The sequence below is a fragment of the Pteropus alecto genome, unplaced genomic scaffold (assembly GCF_000325575.1).
Source record: "Pteropus alecto unplaced genomic scaffold, ASM32557v1 scaffold3, whole genome shotgun sequence".
In the NCBI taxonomy this organism is placed as follows: Eukaryota; Metazoa; Chordata; class Mammalia; order Chiroptera; family Pteropodidae; genus Pteropus; species Pteropus alecto.
The window spans coordinates 67,354,680-67,379,635 of record NW_006442484.1 but is presented as its reverse complement, the minus strand read 5'-3'; the positions used below and the strand labels follow the sequence as shown (position 1 = coordinate 67,379,635).

The following is a 24,956-nucleotide window of genomic DNA, read 5'->3' as shown; positions in this document are numbered from 1 at the left end:
GGGAAACTGGTATATTTGAACATGAATCCCTTTGAGCCAGCCACTCTGTAAAGACAATTATGTTCACATTACCCCGGAGGTTAAGTATTATTATTTCCACTTTATTGATGAGGAAACTGAGGCTCAGAGATGTCTGTCTGGGTCTAAAGCCCTTGCCATGTATTTAGGGTTTAGACTATGGTTTCTTAGGTTGACTCTCATCTCTTTTAAGACATTTGCAGCATTTACGGTGGTGGCTGGGAGTCATGGAACCCCTCAGATCCCCAAACATGGACTGAATGGAGGCAGAGCTGCTGCTCAGGGATGTGTCCCCAGTGTGTTTATAACCTCCACTTCGAACGTTCTGGGTAAGAGCAAAGAGCAGCACGGAAGCTCAGAGCTAATGAACAACGTGGTCCTTTATCCTCCAGGAACTGTAACTCGGTGCTCTGCCATGTGGCAACCTTGAACCCGCCATATTTCCCACTTGCTAAGGTCCAAAGTTAGAGCTATTTAATAAAAGGCACACCATTGATGGTGGGCTGAAGGGTAAGAGACATCACACCTTTTGCAACCAAATGAGAAGTGGCTTGCTTAAGACAAATAGAGGAAAGGAGAGGAGGGAACAGGGTTTCACCAGTCCATCATATTCTGCTTAAATCTCTTGTTCCTGGTGCTAAGCCCACCAAATCCTGTGGAGCCACCTGCCCTGGTCCTAAGGCCATCAGTTTCCTCCTCTGCTGCCTTGTTAACCGAAGGGAGCACAGAGACAGGACCACTTGACTACTCATCTATCTCAGGTTCAAACTGGCTGCTTCCTGCTTATTGACTGAGGATGAAGAGGGGCAAGAAGACAAAGTAAGGAAAGGAGAAGGGCCAAGAAAACAGACAGAAAAAGGGTGAGAGTTGGATAACTGGGAGAAGGCCAGTGGAGAGAGGCAGAGAGGTGCCCGAGGCTCTGTGATCTTAATCTCAGGGAGGGACGATCCGGACGGAGGGAACAGGGCCCAAGAAGGCCCTGGCCTCGCCGTTCCCATGTTTATAACGAAATCTGCAGCTCTGAGGAAAAGGATGGAAGAACTAAATCCGTTTAGGGAAAAAGAGTAATCAATTTTCCTAGAATTCAGCATGAGGCAGAGGCGTTGCGTTTGTTTTTTGTTTTGTTTTGGCAAGGAAGAAGCAAGTACAGCACTTTGCTTATTTTGGACAGGTGCTGTGAGCAGTGGGGGACCACCACTGGCCAGCTCCCTGAGGATGGTGACGGTGACTGTGTGTGGCCTCCATCAGGAGATGTTAAGGAGTGTGTGTGTGTGAGGGGGGGATTGATTTGCTATGTGAATACATAATTGGAGTGTTGAGTGGATTTGAACTTTAACACAGCTGTAATCCACAGCACACACACCATGCTGGTACTGTTTAGAAACACAGCACGTCTTATGTGTTTTTAATATCCAATTTTATCTTATCTGACCCCTTCATTTTTCAGCGTTGGCAGATAATACCAAGAAAATTTTTCTTCCCCCCACCTCAGTAAGAAAATGACTGCATCTTTGGATGGACTGCCTGTGGGAGGCTGCTGTGTGAATGTGGCTGCATGTGGGTGAATGTGGGCACATGCCCGTTCGTACATGCCCAGTGAGAGGGTTGGTCTTCCCATGGATGCATGGGGTCACAAAGCTTTGGGGGAGTCCCCTGGTCTTTGCCTACAGTGACATCAGTCAGAAGGGAGGAATGTACTCAGTTTATCTGCCTTAGGCCATCAACCTGGCCGCTCAAATTGAACTTCACTTTCCATTTTGTTCTGGTCACTCTTCTCCCACCCCTGGAACAAAACGAAGGCTCTTTCAATGTGGCCTCCAATTACCCTTCATATTTCTGAGGCCAGTCCCTTCTTGTTTCTCGTTTGCTCTTGACCTTGTGCTCATATCTACCCTCTGCCCTTTGGACCCTTTGCTGAAGGAATGCCATCTTATTTTATTTACTTATTTATTTGGCGTCATTGGTTAATGAAATCCAGTAAGTTTCAGGTGTACAATTTAACAGTAAGGCATATATATGTATTTTATATATATTGCATTGTGTGTTCTCCTCCCATCTTATTCTCTTAAACTATTTATACACTGTTCACTCTGAGTGTGACATAGTAGGAAAAAAAAACCAACCAGACTCTGCTGCTAATGAGCTCAAAAGTATGGGCAAATATCTACCTCCCGTGGGCCTCGACTTCCTCCTCTATTAAATGAGGGAATTGTTTGAGTAAGGTCCTGTCTCCCAGATTCTAAGTCTTTCTTCGTAAGAGTTTCCAATCTAGAACTGCCCTAGGAATGTTCACTTTGTAACAGGGCGTTTTAGTTACCCACTGTCCCCTACAGCCTAAGTGCTTTTGTGGGTAAGTGCTGTGAATTTTAATATACTTCAAGTGGTGTCCGAGACACATGGTGATTGCCCCACTCAGAGGGAGAGTATATGCTGTTGATGTTTTTGGTTCAATAATAGTTCAAATTAATAATAACGAAGAGTAATAAATAACAACACCTTAGTCCTTACATATTGTCTTTTCATCCAAAGATATCAACGTGCAATTTATGAAAATCTATTTTTAATAAAATATTAAGCCCTTTCTATTTTTCCTGACCCAATGCATTTACAAGGTCTCTATTTTTCTCCCTGCACTTCCCTATTTATAGCTGGTAAATGCTATCATATATTATACATCTTTATGACTTTCTCAATGCTTCTGTGGTTTCAGAATCACCCTTCATACGTTTTCTGATCAAATTCTCTGTGATAGATTCTTGGCTTCCAGTCTAGCCATTGCAAGGTAAAGAAGGGGTTGTGTGCGTGGGAAATGATGCCAGGAAATTGGTTTTATTCCCTATTCCCTGCCGACTCACTGAATCACTACAGGCAAATCAATAAACCTTAGATACTTTGGTTTCCCCTTCAGGAAAACAAAGTCGATAACAGGCTTGCAGATAGACACTAAAGTCTACCAGTCTTCCCTGCTGGCTTCAATGCCTGCGCAACACCCGGGACAGATGTTAGAGTGAAAGCTACATCATAAGTAACAAATGGGCCTTTGTTAAATTGAGAGAGTTCAAGTTCTGAAAGCCACTGATCCCTAAGTCGAACCTCGAGGCCAAAGAATTTCAGGCTATAACTTGGCAGGGAGATGTCCACAATGCTGAGAAAACTCAGTGGATTGTCAGCATGTGGTACATCCAGATTGGCATATATGGAATGTGATGATCGAATTATAACATTTGCTTTAAAAGCTGATGTCACAGATGGTATACATTTTTGCTAATTTTAAAATGCTAATATGGCTGCTTTACCAACCAAAGGAAAACCGGAAGTATGTTCAAGGTGAGCCTAGTAAAAAGTGGGGATAAAAAATGTATAATAAATAAGTAAATATGTGTGTATGTGTATATATATATGTGTATGTGTATGTGTGTGTGTGTATATATATGTGTGTGTATATATATATATGTGTGTGTGTGTGTGTGTGTGTGTGTGTGTGTATATATATATATATATATATATATTAAAAGCTATGTTGAACATAAAGATTTCTTCAAGTGTATCGCTGCAAACCAGGTTAAAAAACAATTCAGGGTACAAAATTGTTTGAATAATCCATTTGGTGCCTTGCTGAATTCTGAACATAATCCAACACTTTCCAATTGATTCTTGAGACCTTTGGTTTATTTTCAGTAAAACAGAATCTTAAACCAGCAGTACTTCACGGATTTTCTGGTTTGCACCTCTGGCAGAGGAGTGGGGGTGGGGGGCATCTCCCAATTAAATTGGCTGCTATTCAACATCCCAGTCTGGTTATTATCTATACCCCCCACCTCAACCAAGCGAAGAAAATCGACATGTTCTGATCATGCCTGAGAGCTCATCAGGCATGGACTATAATACTATGTAAAAAAAAAAGCGTATATACATGCTTTTATATAAGTGCATATAAAATATATTTATATGTAAATATATTTATGAATAAATAAATAGATGCACACATATGTTTATGTATATATAAAATATCGATCCAGAAAGCATAACTGATGGTTTCTATGGTCAACTTTTCTCTGCTTTTCACATCCCACTTCTAGTCACAGCCACCTCTCTTTGATCACTCTTCCTGAAGCCTCACTGAAGAATATGCAGTGACTTTGGCACTGCTGAGAACAGCGAGCGTTTCAGACTGTCCACCTTGGAGGCTTCTAGGCCAGGGGATGTTCTGCTAGGCCTGAGTCCCTTTCCTATACTCCACTAACCTCTGCCCAGGACAGTGTAGATGCTCCATGTCCATCAAAGCCCTTGAACTCCTTGGCAGATAGAGGCAATGCAGGCTCTTGGTGTAACCTGGCTGTGAAACCTTCCTCATCGAGGCGGGCCCTTGGTGGACAGATGCAGGCTTTCCTTATGCGTACTGCCTCCAATGTGGGTAGAGTTTTGGTATTCACCTGTCTCTTCATCACCTACGGTGGGACCTACAATTTATTTCTATTTTGCTGTAAATATCTGAATACAGCCAGCTCCAGGGACCGAAAGAAAGCAGGAAATTTTTCAAAGACAGCACAGTGTTGGAGCCCTCAGGTACAATCTGTACAAGAGATATTCTCCCTCTTCTTCCTTTTTTTTTTTTTTTTTAAATAAATAAATATTTCTCTTCACTAATAAATGTTTCATTGCACTCAAAGTTCTCCTTTTCAATCTACTTGGCACAGACGCTCAAGGAGGAGGAGAACAAAGCAGGCAGAAAACAGAGGTGGCATGAATGGAGGGCAGAAACCGGTGAAACCAGTAGCAGCACATTTTAAAAATTCGGCTCAGAAACAATCACATCAAACAATCGCATTGACTCCTCCTCACTGCAGAACCAAGAGCCTGACCTCCCTCTCCCGCCCAGTTCCCTTGCACTTCTCCAAAACCAGCCATCGGACCTGCATGTAAAACTGAATTGTTAATCAATGAATGCCATCCTGTTTAAGTAATTTGTTGCACCAAACAGTCAAAGGGTGGTGGTGGAGGTGGCTGTTGCACTCAGGGAAAATGATGTTAAGGTAATGGACATTTTTTTTCCTTTTTGTAAATCATGGTCTTGACATTTCTCTCTTAAAACTCCTCCTTAAAGACTAGAAAAAAAAATTTTTTCCAAGCTGCTTTCATTCTAGTGGATGTGGGAATTTAGCCAGACACAGACTCGGAAGTGATGTGTCTCTCTCATATATATATATAAGAGGGAGAGAGACTTTAAGGGAGAGTAAAGATGGGGGTAGGGCAGAGAAAGTTCCCTAACCACCAAGTGCTCATTTACGACCACGATGCCCTCCTGTCTCCTCCTCCTTTACTTTAGGGCTGTTTTTGTCATCAAGCAGTTTTGCTGAGATGAAGGAGGAGACTGAGAAGCAGGAGCGCATCATGGGGTGCAGGGCTGGGGAGGCCAGTAGATTTCTCTCTGGGGGTGGCGGTGGGGTGGGATGTACGCATCCCCATCTGTGTGTGTCTTGTGGGGCCGTTAGATTTACTGCAGGATTATGTTACCCCCATGGAGACGCTGAGCCCTGGAACATAGCATATTAACAGGATTAGAGTTTCAGGATTTGAGACAGGAAAGCATCAGGGAGGAGAGGAGAGGAGGGCCACTCAGGGATTTGGGGCTGGAGGAGAGACGGGGTGGGAGAGAGTGCAGCATCACAGCAATGAGGGGCTGGAGGGAATGGCCAACGCCCTCCTGTAAAGGTGGAGGGAGAGACAGACATTCTAACTGGGTGGGAAGGGCCCTCCGCACTGAGAACTGCCTAAAACAGACATTGCCACGTTTTTAAAGGCGGTGCCTTTGACTTGTAGGTGGGCAGAAGAGAAAGCGAAAGGGTACAGGGAGTGAGGTTCTTAATTCTATCTGCTATCTGCATTCAATCTCTTCTGGGGGGGGAATCTGAGCAAACCTGAGCAGGGAAATGCAGACAACAAATGACCTGACGATCTACCAGAGGAGGCGTTGGCTCCAATGCTCATCTAGAGGCTCTAGGTTAGGGCAGAGAGAGTTTTCCCAGCCCAAGCAAAATCACAACGCCTTTCCATGTCCCCTGCTTATTTGATCTGTCCCTCTGGCCCCTGTCCACAGCAGTGGCCTGGGATGCATGGGGAATTCAGCATCAAGGCTGAAAGCACCAAGGAGGCTGGCCTCAGCTCCTGGAGACAATTCAGCACCCACGGGAGTTGGGTGAAGCCAGCCACGGGAGACTGATAGAGAAAAGGTTCCAAGCTTATGTATAATGAAATTTTCCCTAGAGCTTCCTAAGTGGAGAGTTTAAAGGTCTGAGCTCATCCCAGGGCAAATGGATAAGGGACAAACTTAATTACCTAGGGCCCTGGATTCTTCTCAGTTATAATTGAGGGGGCAGATAAATTGGGGGACTTGAATTTGGAAAAAGTATCGGCCCTCTTCTGAACACACATAACCCTGGTTAGATGATGCAATCATATCCATGACTTCTAAAGTCTGATGTGCATTACTAGCTGACAGTTTGAGTCATTGTCTTAATCGTATACATAGTAAACAAAATTACGATAATAAAAAGGATAAGGGGAAGCCAGTCATCCACCAAAAGGTTTTAAAAAAAGGTATTTTTGGAAAACGCAGAATTATTAATTGGAGGAATGACTATACTCCTAAGAGAAGAATGAGGCTAAGAGGGGTAATGTTTACCTGAGGTAGCTCAAGTGCAAGCCCCATCAGATGCAGGGAGAGGTCTGGATGACTTATCAGGTCCCTTCCAGCCCTCTGACTTTAAAAGAGGCAAATAAATATCCCATGAGGCCTTGTTACTTTTTAAATTGATAACTTGCTTCTACTCAAGAAGAGCTTTGTGGGTCTAATATATTAATTATATCTGCAGAGAGCCTTCCATCTACAGATCTCCATGTGCTTTGCCAACAGGAGCCGCAGCACCATTCCATGTGGGCAGACAGAAACACTGAGGCACGGAGCTGTTCAGAGACATTTCCAAGGTCACACAGTATATCATCTAAGAATAGATGTCACGTGGTTCAAACTGTGAGCCAACCGATTTGGGGGTTTGCTTTTCTGACACCATTCTCTCTCTTCCTCAGCCTCTGATATTTTCACAGAGGTTATAAAATTCCCAAATGGCTTTCAAAATGATATGTTTTAATTTAGAAAATAAATACAGAGCAGAGGATTTTTGAAGTGGGGTGTTTGTTTTGAAGGGAGGTAGCCAAATCAAATGCAAAGCAACTTCTTTCAACTCTGCATCCTCAGGCTTCTAAGAGAGAGCCCAGACTCCAGAACGACAAACCCAGAGCTCCAAGCCATGCTGCCCAAGCGTGACTTGCTTTCAGATATCCACTATAACAGAGGCTTTCCAGGAAAATACACACCCTCTCGACCCCTAGACTGAACATCTAGGAAGCCAGTTTCCCTCTGGAGGCAAGATGATGAGCAAGCTGTGGATCAGATTGTTGAGAACACCCTCCTAGAAATCAGAGCCTGGCAACCAGGTGCCTTCTGCAAGGACTCCACAGTTCCCCAAGTCCATGGGGCAAATTACTTGTCTCCGAGAGCTTCGATTCCACAGTCTTTGAAACACAGTTAAATTCAGAAGCCAATAAACTGGTGCCTGAGGGTTCTCTGAGCCCTTTAGAGGTTGTCATTACATTATATATTGAGCTTAGTGCATTTCTGCCACTCGTTATGGGGTAATTCTAAAAACTCAGACCCAAACCTTTCCTCATTCCTGTCCTCACCCTCCCATCCTCAATGTGGTCATCAGGATATAGTAAGCGCCCTCCTAGACTTTCTCTTTTAGCCTGAATTTCTTCCAAATGCATCAGAGCAGCCCAGCAGCCACTGTGACTAAGAGAAAGGTAACCAGAGCTGTGTCAACAAGGGAGATGCCCATGTTTACCAAATAAAGGAGAAGTCAAGACAGAGGCTGTTACTTAGACATATAAGGGCAATGGCCTTCGTCCTCCTGTCCTGACACCAGTCTCAGTCTCTTTCCTTTTTTCAGAATCCCAGAGGTGAGCAGGAATCTGGCCGAGGCCTTACTCCCTCCAACGCCTCCATCCTGCTCCATGCCTCTCCCTGGGTTTGTGTGTACATAATTGTGCCTATAATTACAGACACATCCACGAGCCTTCTACTATTGTATTTACAATACTCTGTCTATGTTTGGGGTGTTATTAATACAGCTGGGGAAACCAAAAGCAGTAGTTTTCTGCTTGTGGTTTCTGAGGAAATCTATGTGAAGCAATTTGTATAAATCTAAGGGAGCACATGGGCTGGATATGGGCTCCATTAGGCGAACGAGCTCTCTGCCTTGTGGTTACGCCATAAATACGCATAAGGAGGACCCGCCCTGTAGGAAAATCATAGGTTCCATATTTATAGCATGTGGAATTGGATAAGGATTTGGGAATGTGCTGTACATATGGCCTGCGTAACTGGGCTACATTTTGCCAGGAGGATGCTTGCAATGTCCCCAGCAATAGTAGGGTGCCTTTCTCAGAGGCAACCTCACCATTACCTGTGGATTGGAAAGAGACCAAGTAGAGGCTGCTCCCAGCCTAGTCTTCCTCGCTTCCTGGCCACAAGAAGAAAGTCGTTTCCCCATAGGCCCAGTGCTTGCCTTAGCCCAGCCTGGGTGCAAGTTGTACACGGTGTTTCACAAGGAAATAGCACAGCCATCTCCCACCACTTCGAATGCTCATTAATCTTGTTTTTCATCAGTTTCCCCAATTCCCTGGTTTTTGGTATACCGCATTAGTGTTGACTGTGACCAGGGAATAAAATCATATTTCTGCTCCAAATATTACTCTCCCTTCTTCACACCCTGTGCACTGGTTTGCATTTGCAAACCCCTTCCTCTGTACCACGGAGCTGAGCAGCCTGCTGCCTCCGTCTCGACTATGCTTTGCTCGCAGGTCCTGCTGTCTGAATTTTGCTTTCAAGCCCACCACTTAGCACCAGTTAGCTTGGCACAGCGCCCACCATCCAGCGGCTACAAAGAAAGGCTCAGCGGTATCACCGGCATAGACATAGAGAAGACTCTCCCCTCCCTGCCTCCAAGTCTCCTCCTTACCCTGACTCCCCTTCGTGGCATCAAATCAAACTGCAGCAGACTTGACAAATCTATTTGGCACGGTTCACTTAACTACTTCAACCTGAACAGCTCAGAGGGCTGTGCTGAGGCACATGCACGGTGTGGCCATCGGGGAGGTAGATTTGCTAATAAGGGAGAGGCAGAGATCACCCTTGGCGGGGAGGACCTCGGTGGGTCAGTGGGGTGAGGAGTGTTGGGAGAGGGCAGTGCCTAATTGGCATGCTTTGCATTCTCCTGCCTCCTTCTAGGTATTAGAGGAAAGGGCTTTTCCTCTGCTCCAGTGCCCTTTATGTGGGCAGTACTGATTCACTAAAAAAACAAACAACAACAAAAACAACAACAAAACTATCCCTTGGCTACTGGGGAAAGAAATTTAGCTGAGGGTGGGAAGAGGAGGCAAAAGAGAGAGAGAAAGAGAAAATGATGTATCCAATATGAAAAAGTTGAGAAGAATAATTCTAAAGGAGCTCAGGAAGCAGAATTCAATTCTCAGGAATATCTTCTCTGCAGAATGAATAAAAGGGATAAATCCAGGGAGGACAGCATTCTATCAAAATGTGCAGTGCTAAGGTATTTCCAAAAGCAGATTTCCTACAAATGGTGTTTTAAATAGCATCCCGGTCCATCTGTGTGCTTTTAAAACCAGCTTATGCTACAGTATCCCTCTGGCCCGTGCTGCTTAGTCACTGAGCCTGGACAGGGAGGCAGCCAGGTGAACCTCCTTCTCCTCCCTCAAGACACCCCTACCCAGCTGCTGGCCCTCACCTGCCTGGCTGATCTTCTGGGTTCTACTAGTTCCTTACTGAAAAGGGTGAGTGGGTAAAGAAGGCATAAAAACGAGTGGGGTGGGATAAGGACTCAGTCCACAGTGCTCCCAGCACCTAGCCAACTCAGGCTTGCCATCTCCAAGTGACATTTGGCAACTCTTCCTGAAACAAACGAAGTCAGTGAGAAACTAGACCTGATTCCACATGTCAGGGTGGGAAGACTTTCACTCGTTTTCTTTGTCCAGTGAAACGGGGAATTTTTGTGTATGTGTGTATTGATACCTAGTAATATCTAGAAGCCACGATTTTCAGATGAATGGTGCCATGTTACTATGGCAATTTTAATTAAAAAAAAAAAAATCCACTCCTTTAAAAACTCATGTTTCCTGAGTGAAATAGTGCCAACATGGTAGTTCAGGATTTTCTGGGTCCAAAGTTTTCAGTTGCACAAACAAGAGTAGGCTGCAGTGGAACAGTGACAGAAGCTGAGGAGACTGGAAAAGATTTCGACTTCTCCAGGTCTGGCCACCTATGGTCCCATTTTGATCATTCACAACCTGCAGACTAGGGGCCTGGTAGAACTATAGCTCTAAAGAGGAGAGACCCTTTTCCTCTGTCCCCAAGTCCCTTCAGGGGAGGATAAGCACTCTCCTTCCAGACCTGAGAGCTGGTCCATGACAAACAGAGTTCTCCCCCTGCCCAGGTGAGCCCATCAGCCATTTCCAATAAGCCCCCCCCACAAGCTGAGTGTACCTTACAACCACAACACCACCATGCCAGCTGCAGTCCTGTTCATGGCCCGAATGCCATGTGTCTTAAGAAAGCTCAGTGCCAGACATTCATCCATATGTACAACAAAAGCCTCATATCACCCACCCGGACATACCTCTGGGAGCCAGAGACACTGAAGGCACCAGCTGAGAGAGTTCAATGCTTTACTGCCAAGCACAATTGCCAGTTCAGATCCCATCCCTGACAAATTGAATTTCTACTCATTATTTATTGTCCTCTTTCTTCTTTAGGACATTGTAATTCCCTCTCAGGATTTGTGCCCTTTCATTTCCAGTCCTTGGTAGCTCCTGAACTGCAGTTTCATGTGGTTTTGTGATGGTTAACCCAGCATGTGGAAGGGACTCAGGCCATAAATGCTCAATGAATCCTGTGTGGGGAGACACGGGCTGGGAATACATTTTCTCCTTCATTTGCAGTCAGAGAGCACCCTGCAAGTGCTGTCTGTCTGTCTATCTGTCCCTCCGTATCTCTCTCTCTCTCTCTCTCCTCTGTAAGATGCAACAGCACCCACAGCCAGGTTGTCAGAGAAACAGTGTTTTCCAATCATTTTAGCATAAGAAAGAATATTTTCTGGGCCAGCATCTTCTGTGCCTCCATCAGTTATTAGAGCCTCGCTGAACATGGCCCCCTCTCCCGTGTGGGGTTGACTTGGAGCTCCTCTGTCCAGTCCCCCTTGTACCATCTCAGCTTGCCTTTGAGGTGGGAAATGGGTTTACCTTGTGGTTTTTGCCATGCCGGTACACCATCCAGTCTTCACCGTTAGTGCTGACTTCCAGCTTGTAGGATTTGACATAATAGCCGTTCTGGGTTTCCCTGGAAATTGCTCCTTGTGTTGCAATGGCTGTGAGCACGGTTAGAAAGCGTAGGTCCACCTGAGGAAGAGGGGTGGAGAAGTAAGGGGGCCATGACTCCCCGACACAGGGCAGCCAGCACCCGGCTTTTTCTTCAAAGGACACAGTTGTAATACTTAGCTCACAATTCATGTCTGTGATTCACCCAGATGTCCTGGTGACTAAGGACCAGTTTGCAATTCCGCTGGACAGTTAAACTCTACTTATTTGACACTGAATTGGACATCTTTGAAATTGTAACTTGATTGTTTTTTCTTTTTTTCTCTTTTTGCAAATCTGAACGGCCAGTGTTAAGTTTATCTTGAAGGAATCATTGAACATCTAGAAGTACAACCCCTTCTTACTAAACAATGGGCTGCCTTAGACAGCAAAAGCAGATGCTGTTTTAAAGGGACAATGGCTAAATCCAATCCAATCCAATCCAATCCAATCCAATCCAATCCAATCCAATCCAATCCAATCCAATCCAATCCACCCCACTCCAATCCAGTCCAATTCAATCCAACTTCCCCGAGGGCTGGTAATCTTCAAAAGGGCAGGTGCGGTGTCTACCTTTCTCGTCACTTATGATGCCCTAGTTGCAAAAGTCTCAGCTCAGAGCTGTCTCCCCTCCTTTCAGTCCCTCGCTCCATTGTGTATTTAGTTGCTTGGGTCACTTAGGGGTCAAAGGGCATGCAGAGTCTGCCCAAGCAATTAGGCTTATGTACCACATCCTGACCTTTTGCTCAGTGAGGAGGATGGCCGACATTTTGAAGCTCCTTCCCTCCTACAACACCAAATCCATTTGAAAATTGCAGGATGTCATTCCTTTGCCGGCCACAGTGTTTCTTACTGGCAACCTCTGTGTGATCAAAATTTAGCTAGCACACAGTGGTAAAATTTGATTCAGCAAGCACTAATTGGCTACTTAATATGTGCTCAGCATTATTAAGCATTCGACAGAAGTACCCAGTGCCGTATATGTGCATGATAAACAGGTGGATAGCAGTAAGAGAAAGTACGTGATTAAGAGCCTCAAATAGGGTATAATCAATGAAATGCTCATTGTAAGGGAGAACTTTCTAGAAGCTTTGCAAGGATGAGAAGGATTTTTGGAGAAGTAGTGACAAATGGCCTTTGGGCTGTGCCGTGAGAACCTCTGTGGACACCCTGGAAGTTTCTGAGTGGTCTCTCTTCCTTTTCCATTGTCTGCTCTGCAATGTCCTTCTTAGAGCAGAGGTCACCATGTCTCATCAGAGCTAGGACAGGCTCGCCAATGGGTCAGAAGGCTGTCTGCCATGTGTCATCGAAGTCTCTGCTCTAGCATGGAACTAGCAGCTTGCTCTTCCCTGGGGATGAGAACTGGACCAGTCTGTCATGCGAGGGAGGATTACTCAACACGAGCTGCAAGTCTTATTCAGAAGGAAAGAAACAATAGTCTGAAAAGATGCTGCAGAGCTTCTGGGGGACTAGAGTTTCATTCCCGGTAGTGAATATGTTTTCCCATGTGTTTTTCTGCTAGCTATGTGCAAAACCTTCCTGATAGGGCTCCCTCCAAATACAAAGATCATGAGACACTGCCATGCTCAGCCAGCAACTCAACAAGCCTGCCCTTAGAAAAATGTACTCCCCTCCATCCTGTCAAGTCTCTGATGTTGCCCTGTTCCAAGAATGAGGAAGATCTGAAACTCTTCATAGAATGCTTCTTGGATATCTATAGTGATAGGGCAAGCAGCATCATGGCCAAACAACTTCCCCGAGGCCTGGTAATCTTCAAAAGGGCAGGTGCGGTGTCTACCTTTCTCGTCATTTTATCCCAGCACCTGGCCCAGTGCCTTGCACAGCCTGTTTGTGCCTGGAACATGTATTTGTTTGGATGGATGAAGTGATGGAGTTCTCAAGCATGCTGTGTTTATATTCTTTGTGTCCTTTGTTCACTCTAGCTGAGGAGCCACCCATCTTGCCCACCAATACACACATACTCTGAATACCCTCTGGTATCTGAGTACGTACCTGGAGATACTCCTTGCTGGAATCCAAGTTGGGTGTCCAGCCATTGTCGTCACCATGGAGCCGGCTTTGTTGAGGTCTCCACCTCCCATCAGAGTAGGTAGATGAGGCACTGATCTGTTCATTAGAAATCTTGCCAGACTCCATTCCCAGAGGGACATTGCACTGAAAGTCTGGGGAATGGAGATGGTCAAGGGCAGAATTAGGTATCTAAATCTCATACCCCTGGGACCCTAAAAACGCTGCTCCCTTCTAGGGACAAGTCCTTGCAGGCACTTTCTCATCTTAAAAACCTAATTATACACTCATATTTTACAAACAACTATGCCAAGTCGTAGACAACCCCTCTGGGTCTGAAAGAAAGGAAATTGGACCAAAAAGAAATCAGGCTATGGATAAATAAGAATCATCACACAAATTAAAGTACAATCTAAAGCACCAGAACTGTTAATGCTGCAGGCTACACATGCTCGCAGATGCCAGATGCACTATTATTGAAATACAGGTACATGTGTGATAGACTCGTGGCAGTTTGGGTGGGCTCATACATCGTGGGAAGCCTGCCTTATTAATAAACACCCAGAAGGCATTTTTGCTTCTTTCTTCCTTTCACTCTAGTGTCTCCTGAGTTCTGGCACAGAAGACAGACGTTACAAAGCAATAAATACCTGTCCTTGGGAGACCCTTCTGTGAGCACTTGCATGTCACTCTACATTGCCCTGCACCACTTGTTTGGGCAAATGTCCCCAGAAGTCACTTACTCTGACCTTGTGCTGTCAGTTTAACTGCTGTCCTTTCCATGGATAGCATGGATACTGGTCAATATTTGTGTGTGCATGTGTCTGATAAGGACCAGCAATCTTTTCAGGTATCAAACCTATTAACCCTGTGACTACATTGGCCATTTGCAGAACTCGGTGCAATTTGCAATACTATTTTCTTGTCACTCAATATTCACGAGCTCTTTGAAGAAAAAAAAAAACAAAATCAAAACCCAGAACAAAACCCATCGACTTTACAGCAGGCCAGGCTGCCACGTCTGTAGGTAAGCATAGTACACTGTCTACAACCGTGGCAGGATTTTCTCAGCTCTAATCATCCTTAAAGTGTTTCTTTAGTTGTTAGTAGCTTCTGAGTCAAAATGGCAGCACATCTGAAGCACATGTCCAAGAGGAGCTGATTTGAAAATGTAGCTCAGGGCAAGAGATTGATGGCCGAGATGGCAAGTTCCATGACCACGGGGGTCAGAGTTACACTTTTAATGCTTTCCACAGTGCCTGGCACATAGTAGAAGCTCAAAAAGCTGTGTTTATTGGAAGTATGCAGTGAAAGTCCAAGCAATGTACCAGTCCAGTAAGAGAAACTTACTTTTTCTTTTAGGTCCAATTTACTTTCTTTCAGACCCAGGGCCAGAGATGTTTAATGTCAAAATATATATAGAGAGAGACAAAGAATTGCTCAGTTTCCTGACAATGGCCACCGAGGCTTGGAGAGGGAGAAAAATGGTCCCTGACTCAAAAAAATATTAGCACAGGAGGGGACTCTATATAGATATCCTAACAAACCTCCTTTCTATTCACAGATGAGAAAATGGAGGCTTAAGATGGTCCCGTGACTTTCCCTGGCAATCACTAATTCTCGGTATGTATATTTTTTTCCTTTAAAAAAATGAGCACACAGATCAACATTTGTTCTATTTTCATTAATCTTTGCCTGGCAAGAGGATATAGCTCTTATTCCCTGAACTCGGATGCCATTGCAAATTCTGTAGAATCCCATCTCTTCTTCTTGCAGAGTTAGGCCTCTCTTTACTGCACACCCTCACAGCTCTGATGGAAAGACAGGAAGGAGGTTCCCAGCCAGCCAACTCACTCTCGATCGGCTCTTGGTGGACCAGGTAGTAACGTGCAGAGAAACCATCCTTGGCCACTGCCATGTCCGTGTGAAAGGTCAGAGAGAGGATCCCAGTTGACGAACGGAGTTCAGAGGGTGTTTTGGTCCCACAGTACTTGCCAATCAGGGGGCCAACTGGATAAAGAGAGGTCAGGAGGTATGGAAATGTCAAACTCCATTTTCAACAATTCTCCCTTCCCTTGACAATTGGAAGTCATTCGACAGAGCATCCCTTTGTGTGCCCTGACATAAAAGAACAACCAAAGGTATGTTTTAAGAGCAATGTCTAATATTTTTTCTGCACATTAAAAGAAACTTTCACTGACCTTCCCTTATTCTGTTCTCACAGCCCTGGGAGATGAGCTGGAAGGTAGCATTCTAATGCCTGTTCTACAGAAAAATAAATCGAGGTTTGGAGAGGTCACATGACTTTTTGTACAGCTAGGAAATAACAGAGCTGGGACTCAAACTCAAGTTTTATGACTAAATTTTATGCTTTTCTCAGGATATGAAATTGCTTAACCATCGAGTCTCATTCCTTCATCATGCAAAATACTTAGAATGGCTACCAAAGTGAAAGATCAGTTTCTTTGCCAATATTGACTATGTCCAAGACTCGTGTTGGTATACACGTGGGAAGTACAGGTTCCTGGTTCCTCTTGGCCTTGGGTGATGCACCTTTTGACATCTATGACTATATTAAGAATAATGAAATTATAGTAATAATAATGATAATGACGACAGCTTATTTATACAGACAAGACAGACAGGTCGAGTAACTTTCCCAAAGCTGCAGAGCTGCAAAAAGCAGAGCCAGGATTCGAACCTCATCAATCTGGCTCTAGAGTCCTATTTGGGCATAGAGGGTGGTCACTGAGTCATTTTCTATGGAAATTCTGACAATTTGTAGCAAAAAAGAACAATACCTATAGGTTTTCTCATGTTCATTCAAGTATCTATTCAGTCTCCTCCTGTTCTCCAAAGAAATACGTCTGAGAAAGGAAACTGCCTTTCTGTAATTTCTCTGAAATCATCTTTGGTGAAGGATACTAAGAGAAAGTCATCATGGGTCACATACAAACCCTAAGGAGCTCTGAAATCTTGATTCTCTTTTCTTACTGTTACTAAAGCGATTAGCAGTGAGCACTGAGAAGTGAAGCACTGAGAAGTGCCTTGTGAGAGCGACATCACTCACCGTGTGGAATGCCATCCCAGATGTCCAGCCAATCATATTTGCAGTCTCCCTCTCCCACCTGCAAGGGGTCATGCTCCAAGTCAAAGGTCAGAAACTGCAGGATGATCTCCATCTTGGGTTTGGCCAGGATGGTAAAGGTGCAATCTAAGTTGTGCGGGTACTTCTCAGGGAACCCAGGGGATTCGATGGTCCCATTGGGGCTTGTGAAGTTTTTTGAACAATCTTCAGAGCCTGTATGTAAAAAAGAATTGTAGTATTAAGACGGTGGTAGAAGATAGCTTGGCTGCCTCTATTGCATGGGTTACTTACATGTTTGAGCCCAAATCCCCCTACTCCTGAGGTTTTGTTTCCACTCGAGTGGCCCTTGAAGCAACATACTCTTCGCATTCACGTTTCAAGCCCTTAAGCCAGACCCTCTTAAAGAGATAAATTAGGGAGACGAGCTGACTTGCTCTATATATTAGAGTAAGAATAGCAATTGAGGAATTGGGGGTTTTAGAAAAAAGTGTGTGTGTGTGTGTGTGTGTGTGTGTGTGAGAGAGAGAGAGAGAGAGAGAGAGAGAGAGAGAGAAAGAGATTGAGAGAAACGAAGAGAGAGAGAGAGAGAGAGTGAGAGAGAGAGAGAGAGAGAGAGAGAAAGATTGATTCTCTTGAAAAGAGGAACAGAGTCTTCTTTCTCAATTACTCAGCTGCTTGCTCCAGAAATGTAAGTTATTTCAATCCTTAAGGAAGGCTTGCTGATTGCCAGCAGGGCAAACAATGTTACCCCTTATTTATTGCTGACCTCAACACAGACTCTATTGTACCAGAGCCAACTAAGTGCCCCCTTCTCCCTCCGAGATCCAAGGTGCCTCAGGGGAGGGGCAAAGGGGAGCTCGGGTCTCATTCATGTCATGACTATATTAAAACGAGCTGCTCTGTAGTGGCCAGACAATTAACAATCGACGTTTGTAGCCGGTGGATCACAGCAGGGCGTTGGGGATGTTAAAGGCCGCTCCAGCAGCAAGTTTGGAAAAATGCAGCAGCAGTGTATTGACATTTGGAAGGCTTCTGGTTCGTTTCTAGTGGGGATGGCCTTGTTTCTCTTCTAAGCTCTGGTCTGCTTTCCTGGGACTCACGGAGTCATCCTTATTAAACGCCGTACACATTTGCATCCTGGTGCGGGCTTGGAGGGCAGCGGGAGCTGTAAAGGATTACAGCCACTATATCTCCTAATGCCTCTAGGTGGAGTCACATTAAAAGGGCCCTCATGTGCTTTAACCCAGACGCTATTCGCCAGGGGAGGCCCAGGGATGGTCCCAGAACACTGCAGCACAGATCGTGGGCCCACAGCAATGCACAGAGCAAGCAGTGACGTGAGTTAACACGGTGCGTATAAATGCTGGACAATTAGAATTGATTTCACGACGTTCTGATTTTAAAATTAAGAAAGGTAGCAGGATTTCTGAGGAAGATAATAGGTACTCTACGCATGAAGGAAAAAACAGAGAAATACTCGATAAACCAGGTGTTTACTGGCAGGAAGTGTCCTCTGGGGATCCCACTGAAATATAACTATGTGATGTCAATACACTGATCTTAGCCTGCAGCGATGTCTTTATCCGAGGCTCCCGCAGAGGCTCCTCCGTGAGTCTCTTTATTGATGATGGCTTTTTGGAAAGCGGCAAATGTCTGACTCAGAAAAGGTGCCATGCAAATGAATGGGGGAGGGGGATCACAACTTTCTTTAGCATCAGGCAAAAAATTCCAATGTCTCTACCTACCCATCCATCACCTCCGCCCTTCTACTCAGTACTATGCTTTGGCAAGGTGCGGATCCTGGATACCTGGGGCGAGAGCCAACATTTCCAGAATTCATTAGAGGCTCTGTAAGTGCCGCTTCTCGATAGCTCTGCACTCCATCATTCAGGGGCAGGGCGGTCCAGTGGGCAGCCAGGCCTGGAGGGGTGAGCTGGATGTCCTCCCCCAGTCTGTTAACCATAGAGTCCCCAGTTTTATTTACCCAGCTCCTGAAGGCCTCCTCTATGATCCGGGATGAGGCAGTTTGACAAGGCCTAGCCAGCTGGCAGGTCTTGGTGGAGGAGGCGGGGAGGCAAAAAGAATTTTGAAAAGATTAGTGTTTGGGGCTGCTGTGAAGCCTTCTTCATGTGGGATACTTAGCCAGAGGAAATTAACTCTATTTGCAACTTGCTTCCAGTGCTAGAAGAGGCATCCTGACATTCTCTCCTGGAATTTGCTCTATTGTCCTTCCCTGCCCAGGCAAGGGGAATCCCCACTCCTCAGGGAGTAGGGAATTTATGGCGGAATCTTTCTTTGGTCCCTCCCATCCATGTGGCGTAAGGGCTTCCACAATGGATACCTCGTAAGCCCGAGAGAGGTCTGGGGAATTCATCTGTAATCACGCCATCTTACTGTCTGGACTGTGGTCCAAGTGTCAGAAAGCAGGCGGCTGAATATCCAACATGGAGAAGAGATCTCAGGAAAAAGTGACCATCCTTGAGACAAAAGTTGACTCTTGCAGATATTTACCTAATCCAAGATCTTTTCTGCAATGTGCTAAAAGGATTAAAAGTTTTAAAAAATGGCTCAGTCAACAAATACTCAAATTTACTCACTGCTAAGATGGTCCATAGATGCTGGGAGATTTCGGCTGCAGTGAATGAATGATTTCATACCAGAAAATTCTGGTATGAAAAATGCCCACTTTGTGTTTTTTCACTGTAAATTTTATAGTAAGTCTGCGAGAGAAAGAAGAATCTGTATGCATAAAGCTATTTAAAAGACGGTGGATTTATCCAAAGCTGAGCTTGACTTGACCACAAAATGTGAATTTGGTTCTTTGATTCAGAGAGTTGGGAGAAGGGGCATTCCAGGTTTTCTCTATCTGTGAATGACCCCAAAGATTTCAGTTCCCAAAATGTCACTGAGCACCAGGAAAGAAAACTTGATCTCGAACTTTGGTCCAAAGAGCATCAGAAAACAAACAAACAAAACAAACCACATTTTCTCAGTGATTCAGACTCCAATGTTACATGTCAAGATACTTTAAAATTTCTTCCTCTGTTTTGCTCGTGATTTGGTGATTCGAGATCCTTTAAGGTGGCAAGCTGTTTAGGTCCACCATTTACATGAGGACGCTATGGTACTATACAGGCTCTTTTACAAACCATTTCATTCATGGCCCATATGGACGTTGCACTCCAGCCACATGTCCCTGTCTGTACCTGGGTTGTGGGTCTGCGTCTGCCATTTTAATTCCGCAGCAGCATCTTGCCAGGGTGTGTGGTGCCAAAGATTTCCAGATCCTTCCATATGGTTATCGGTGTACCCGAGTTTACGGTCCCTCCTTCTTTCTCTTTATGACCCGCAAACATAGCTGTGTTTGTTTGGATTTCTTCAGCATGTTCATGCGTTTCTTTCATGTTTTGCAGATGATGTAAACTTGGTGTATTTTCTCTCAAGACTCCAGCAGTGGGTGTAGGGCATGTGACCTGGAAGAATGCTCATCTTCCTAAATTTCTCAGTTTTGAAATTCGCACTCCCGCACATGGGTGTTTTTTATAGGGTTGACTTTCGTGCTAAGAGTCGCTCTTTTAAATGGGCATGAGTGGCTCTGAGAAAACCACTGGGCTGTCATCTTCTTATATTTCCCAGAAGTCTGGCTGTTGTTGGCAGAGATAACTCCCACTGCAGTAACCTCCTTCTTCCTTGCATGGGCAATCCCAGTCCATAAAGTCGGCTGCCCCATTTCCCCACATCCGAGCCACCTCCTTTGGTTAGCACTACTGTTCCTAGGAAGTCCACAGTTTTGCTGCCTCATTCGAAATCCTACTTCAGACTGTCCTCGAGACAGCAGTGCCGAGTTATAATACCCTCTGGTATGTTCTATCTTTTAACATCGTCCCTTCAAATTTGCATGACGGCTACAGTTAACATGCACTTTTTCTGTGGCTTTCAGAAGAATGTGGTATCATCCTTGGTCAGGAGGCATGAAACAGAGATGAGTTTGCTTACCTTGGTCTGACTTTCTGTGGCCAGTTCCCTGGAAGACCTTGCTCGGAGCTGTTTTCCTTTCACAGTCAGCACAGTGGAGCTGAGTGACAGCTTTAAGTGCTGGGGACCTTGCTATCTAATAGACTTTCCAGATTCTCCGCTTGCCAAGCCACTCAATGGAGCCCTCATTTTCATAACCATAGCATGTCAGTCATACCTGTACTTAGTGCTTACTCATTCTGCCTCATACTATAGTTTCCCTTTCAATTTGCATATATTCATCCAGCAACATCTACTGTGCATCTGTTACGTGCTGAGGATTTACACACCTGTCTTCCCCACTAAAAGAGGTTTTATTCCTTTCTCTCTTCTCTCCCCCCACTGCACCCCAACAGAAGATGGTACAACGAACGTGCCATCAGAGCCGGTGGCACTGACTGATCTGAATTTTGCACAGAACTCAAAGGAATGTGGATCAAGCTACTGGAATTCCCCAAGCCACTGAACACAGATTGTCAGTCCCTGTGACCTTATGTGGTCAGGAGCATGATGACCCACAGTCAATGGACCTTCCTGGGACTCGTGCCCTGGGACAGTCAGAGCTCCCGCTCTGGCTTGACACAGTTCCCTCAGCCCCACCCCTTCACTGGACTCTACATTCTTGTTCCCAGGCAAACAAATCCGACAAATATTTAGACAGAGTGGATATAAAAAGTGCTTTCAGCAGCTACCACTTCCTTTCAAGAACAGTTTAGTGAAAAAAAAAAAAAAAATATATATATATATATGTATGAATAGTTTCCCTTACACTGAACTCAACAGGCGCCGGACTTGGGCCTCTTGATGACAAGGCTGACAGCTTCCCCTTTCACCAGACCCCATCCACATGCTGCAAAACTTAGGCTGCTGGGGAGGGCAACACACTCGTTAGATGGGGCGAGAGATTCTTCGGTGGCAGAGCAGGCCGAGAGAGGGGAGAACTGGAGGATAAGCTTCACTTAGCCTCAAGATAATAAACTCATATTGGAGGAAAGGGCGTGCTGCTTGGAATGCTTACATGTAGATGTTGAACCGGCTGAATGGAAGTTGGCCTACCCAGTTACGGAAATAAGCACTGGCCTATATTCTCAGGGCCTAAAGTAATCTAAGGGGTACCTAACAAAAAGTAAGTAGACAACTTGATGTGCAGCGTTCTCAGCCTCTTTTTTGCTATCTTTTTTTATTGCTTTTCCGAGGGTCAGCTTCATTAGCATTTAGCAAGTGGGGGTTTAATGGGTAGAAGTAGTAAAGTGGATGGGCAAGGGGGAATTTCTAGGAGCCATATTTAAATTTAAAAGCTACTGCATGACCCAACTAGGAAGAGGGCAGGTCATAGCGAGATCTTTATAGGCTCTGAACACTGAAGAGATTATGCCCTCCTGCCTCATGCAATTCCAAATAAAGGCGACATTAAGCCATGAACGTAATTAGGAGGAAGTTCAACCAAGTTTTCCTTTTTCGCATAAAGATGACTGTGATTTTTAAACACACACAAACATTAAGTTCTTTCCAAAAGTGTTTTTCTATTTAATTGGTGCCCTTAGTCTTTTGGTGCCACAAATGATGTTGTCTGCCTGCTGGGCAGCACCCAGCACTAACCCTGCAACTCACCCTCTCAAGCTGGATGATGACCTAAACTGGCTTTTCATCTAGGGCTGTCTCCAGGTTCACCTTGAACCTCTCTTCCCTCCGTCAACTGGCTCAGGCTGGATAAAATTGTAACCCTTGCCACCTGTCTCAACCCACTGGGCTCCATCTATAAGCACGTAACTATGACACAGTCCCCATGGCCAGACACAGGTGGTAGTGTCCCATCTCCTCCAAGATGCCCAGCTCCTAGCTTTCCACCCATGACCACACTGACCTGTCTTGAAGATCTCATAGCGCAGAGAGAAGCCTGCCCCCTGCCGGGCATAGTCTGAGGTGAACTTGATATAGAGCACAGAGCCGGAGGAGATGATGGTAGGTGGAGCGATGTTCCCACAGTGCTTCCCCAGGAGGTCGGCAGATTCACTGTCTCCGTCCCGAATCTCAATGAAGTCATACCTAGGTGAGGGTGGTGCAAAGGGGCACATAGGAGAAAAGAGCACTTTAAGAAGATGAAAAGGACCATTGTCTCACTCCAGTTCATATGTTCTCCATTCATTTCTGGACACGCATGTGTTTCAGATTGATAAAACAAGGTCACCTATGTTTGCTTGTAGACCGTCAAACATAGATATAGGAAGCGGTATTGCTTTACTTAAGCCACAGAGGGAATGAGCACCCTGGCGAATGGCTAGATTTTAAGGCCTTATCTCTTGCCCACATAAGAGCAAAAGCATTTTTCTATCTATCTATCTATCTATCTATCTATCTATCTATCTATCTATCTATCTATATAATTTTTCTATCAAATATATATATTTTGAGATATCAAAATATATATATATTTTTTCTTTCCTTCCATAGCACCATTTTAATTACCATTATGATCTCTCTGAATCTTAGTTGTTTCTTATTAGCTTTGTGTCACTGCAAGTTACTTAGCCCTTTTGAGCATCAATTTCTTCATCTGCAAGATTAGGATAAAAATATCTACTTCAGAGGGTAGGGATGGAGATGGAATGAAAAAAAAAAAAAAAAAAACATATGTAAGGTGCTAGGCTTCGAGCCAGGCACACGGGGGCTGTTTCAGAGATATTTTTATTTTGCTGCCTCCTCCCCCACATTTCAGTTTTCTCCTGGGTCATTCCCTCTTCTCTTATCTTTAATCTGTTAATGACAAAAACTCCCCAAACATGGGCTCCCTCTCTCCCTGAGATGACTCTGAGAAGTTCACATCAGCCGTGTCTAGTCAACACCACATTTTTAAAAGGAATCGGCATCATATTAGAGAAGGCAATAAAAATCTTTCCCCCAAAGCAGGGGGCAAATCCCCAGGGACCAGCGTCTATGAGCACATACCTCCCAGCCTCAGCCAGAGGCACAGTGGGCGGCTGTCTCTAGGCTGCCAAGACCTGAGCTCATCTCAAACATAATCAAACTGGCCCAGGGTGGAGGAATACACCTCAAAGACATCCTTGGCTAGGTTTGTGGGATGGCGCACACATACTGTGCCATTTTATCTGTACAGACACATATTTTCAGCCTTAGTGTGAGCTCTGGCAGTCTTCACGGTGCTCTGTTTGGGCTCCTTTTCTGGGGTTCCAGTGAATACTCCTGTCACAACTGCTGAGGTGGGGAATTTTGCCCCTCCAGTTCCCTTCTAATTGCTGGCGTGGTACCATTATTTACTGAAAACCATCTATCACCCTCTCCCTCCCTGCTTATTTATTTTGCATCAACCTGTTAAAACAACAAGTAAGACATCTCTTTCGGGTAAAAACAGGGACTGGAAGGCTATCCTCCCTGGGATGTGCCTGCTGGCTCCTGCCACACACACACAGAGTCTGTGGGAACTCACTGCCTGCAGAAGTGGCTTCTCAAGCCAGAAAGGCCTGAGGCCTCACTCCAGCCCCAGGGAACCATATTTCAGATTGCTCAGCCACTTCCAAATAAATAGGTCTATGAAGGAAGTATAAGGAGTAGACCAGGATTAGTTTATTCTTCTACCCCAGAGAGCTGAAATCCTACAGTCAAAAGAATCACAGAAGCTAGTTAAAGTCTGGGGAAGACGCGATGGCAGGGTTCTCCCAGGAGCTCTGGGGAGACGGCCACAGATTGAGAAAGGCAGTGGGGGTGGGGCATCTGTTTAGGTCTGTGATTTCAGTGTGGGAGATGGTGCTGACTTTGAAAACATGCTTTCTCACTTCCAAAACAAAAGTGGAAAGACATTTAGTTTGTTCTTAAAGGAAATTCCCCAAACCTTCTGGAAAATCTCTCCTTGGTATTTCCACAGTGTGGTAAGCCCGGTGGGACAGTCATGGCCAGCTGAGTAATGGCGATGTCCCACCAGTGTGCACAGTAGAGAAGCCACTTGGATTCCTTAAGCAGATATTACCTGGTTTACCTGGAGTAAATGCAGGCCCTGTAGGAAAGGCTCCCCCTTTCCTCTCATACAGGAAGTACACACAAATGAGTTTGTGCCTTATTAGCTGGGTCCCCTCAGGCAAGTTACTTAACCTTTCTGAGCCTCAGAAATGGAGTAAATAAGAGTAAAACAGGGATATTAGAACCTTTTTTCCAGGGCTGTTACATAGATTATTTTGGTCATTTAAATCTCACAAGTGTCACTACACAGCTTGGCAGTTAGTATATGCTTAATAAATGTCACTGTGCTCTATTGGATCCTCACACCCATTTCAGAGGTAAAGAGACAGAGCCTTGAGCAGAAGCAACT

The 24,956-nt window shown here is 45.0% G+C and overlaps 1 protein-coding gene across 6 annotated transcripts in view; it reads right to left on the bottom strand.

Annotated features, from left to right (window-relative positions):
* Positions 1-24,956, bottom strand: part of NRP2 (neuropilin 2) — a 117,027-nt gene that overhangs the window by 58,660 nt on the left and 33,411 nt on the right. For all 6 annotated transcript variants that reach the window (XM_015596591.2, XM_006921380.3, XM_025039274.1 and 3 more), the window contains exons 3-7: positions 22,500-22,681; positions 16,604-16,834; positions 15,388-15,543; positions 13,519-13,688; positions 11,392-11,547 (exon numbers count right to left, since the gene is read on the bottom strand). In XM_015596591.2, the coding sequence (XP_015452077.1) occupies positions 11,392-11,547; positions 13,519-13,688; positions 15,388-15,543; positions 16,604-16,834; positions 22,500-22,681 (895 nt within the window). The remainder of the gene's footprint in view (positions 1-11,391; positions 11,548-13,518; positions 13,689-15,387; positions 15,544-16,603; positions 16,835-22,499; positions 22,682-24,956) is intronic.